General features: G+C 40.3%; 1 protein-coding gene across 1 annotated transcript; it reads left to right on the top strand.

Moving 5' to 3' along the window:
• The first annotated feature begins 464 nt into the window (after positions 1–464).
• LOC133832000 (uncharacterized mitochondrial protein AtMg00810-like) lies at positions 465–1,193 on the top strand. Its single transcript, XM_062262399.1, has one exon. The coding sequence runs from the start codon at positions 465–467 to the stop codon at positions 1,191–1,193; it is 729 nt and encodes a 242-aa protein (XP_062118383.1).
• The last annotated feature ends 269 nt before the right edge of the window (positions 1,194–1,462 follow it).

The following is a 1,462-nucleotide window of genomic DNA, read 5'->3' as shown; positions in this document are numbered from 1 at the left end:
CCCATCTTAAGATTGCTCCAGGTCAAGCACGCTTAACTTTGGAGTTCTCAAGTGATGGGCTACCGAAAAGAAGAAGCACCTTGTTGGCATAGGTAGTACCCATCAATCCATTTAAGTCGTCGTCAATTGTGTAGTCCCATACTTACACAGTCTTAGAATCATCACACTTGACCTTCCCCAGGCGATGTGGGATTGCATAGCTTTACTCAGTCTTTCCCCTTACGGATCACGGGATTTTGACTGTCACAGTATTCATGCATCAGCCTCCGGGTTTTGAAGATAAGTCCAAGCCTAATCATGTGTGTAAGCTTGCAAAAGCTTTATATGGTTTGAAACAGGCTCCACGTGCCTGGAATGACAAGCTCAAGTAGACCTTATACAGTAAAGGTTTCACTGCCTCAAGGTCAGACAATTCCTTGTTTATTCATGGTTCAAATGAGACACTGATCATTCTTCTTGTCTACATGGATGATATTTTGATAACTGGTTCGAATCAAAAGCTTCTCTCCCAGCTTATTTCTGATCTCAACAAAGAATTTGCTGTTAAAACTTTAGGACCTTTACACTATTTTCTTGGGGTTGAGGTAAGTCGAACATCATCTAGTATGTATATTTCCCAGTCCAAATATGTTGCTGATTTGCTCACTAAACTACATATGGAAGGGGCTAAGCCAAGCTCAAATCCCACTAGTTCAACTCATAAATTGTCTTTAACAACTGGTGATCCATTTGCTGATCATACCCTATACAGAAGTACTTTAGGTGCTCTCCAATATCTCACTTTGACTAGACCTGATGTTGCATTCATTGTGAATAAATTAAGTTATTTTTTTCATGCACCTACTACTTTACATTGGGAAGCTTGCAATAGGCTATTGAGGTATCTAAAAGGGTTAATACATGAGGGGTTGCTCTTACGACCTGCTCCACAACTTACTCTTCATGCCTACTCTGATGCGAATTGGGCTAGTTGCCCTGATGACCGACGATCCACAGGTGGATATGCAGTGTTCTTGGGTGAAAATTTGGTGTCTTGGTCAGCAAAGAAACAACAAGTTGTTGCTAGGTCTAGTACAGAGAGTGAATTCCGTGCACTAGCCAATACCATTGCTGAGGTTAAGTGGCTTTCTTCGCTGTTGTCAGAACTTAAAGTTCATATTTCAGATGATCCAATAATTTGGGTTGACAATTAAGGAGCTACATCCTTAGCTACAAATCCTATCTTTCACGCTAGGTCTAAGCATATTGAAATAGACCTTCATTTTGTCCGAGATCTGATCCTAGCAAAGCAAATTGAAGTTCGTTATTTCCCTTCTATAGATCAAGTTGCTAACATTTTGACTAAGCCACTGCCAAAGGATCGATTTGTGTACTTAAAGTTCAAGATTAAAGTGTATTCTACACCCTTTCGCATGAAGGGGGATGAAGAGCTAATACACTGTTCGAGTTAGTTAGTTTTTCA

The sequence above is a fragment of the Humulus lupulus genome, chromosome 1 (assembly GCF_963169125.1).
Source record: "Humulus lupulus chromosome 1, drHumLupu1.1, whole genome shotgun sequence".
NCBI lineage: Eukaryota > Viridiplantae > Streptophyta > Magnoliopsida > Rosales > Cannabaceae > Humulus > Humulus lupulus.
This window is presented reverse-complemented; position numbering and strand designations above follow the sequence as displayed.

Bases quoted from the DNA above. Each gene is read 5' to 3' on its own strand.
- LOC133832000 (XM_062262399.1), top strand. From the start codon at position 465: ATGGATGATATTTTGATAACTGGTTCGAATCAAAAGCTTCTCTCCCAG.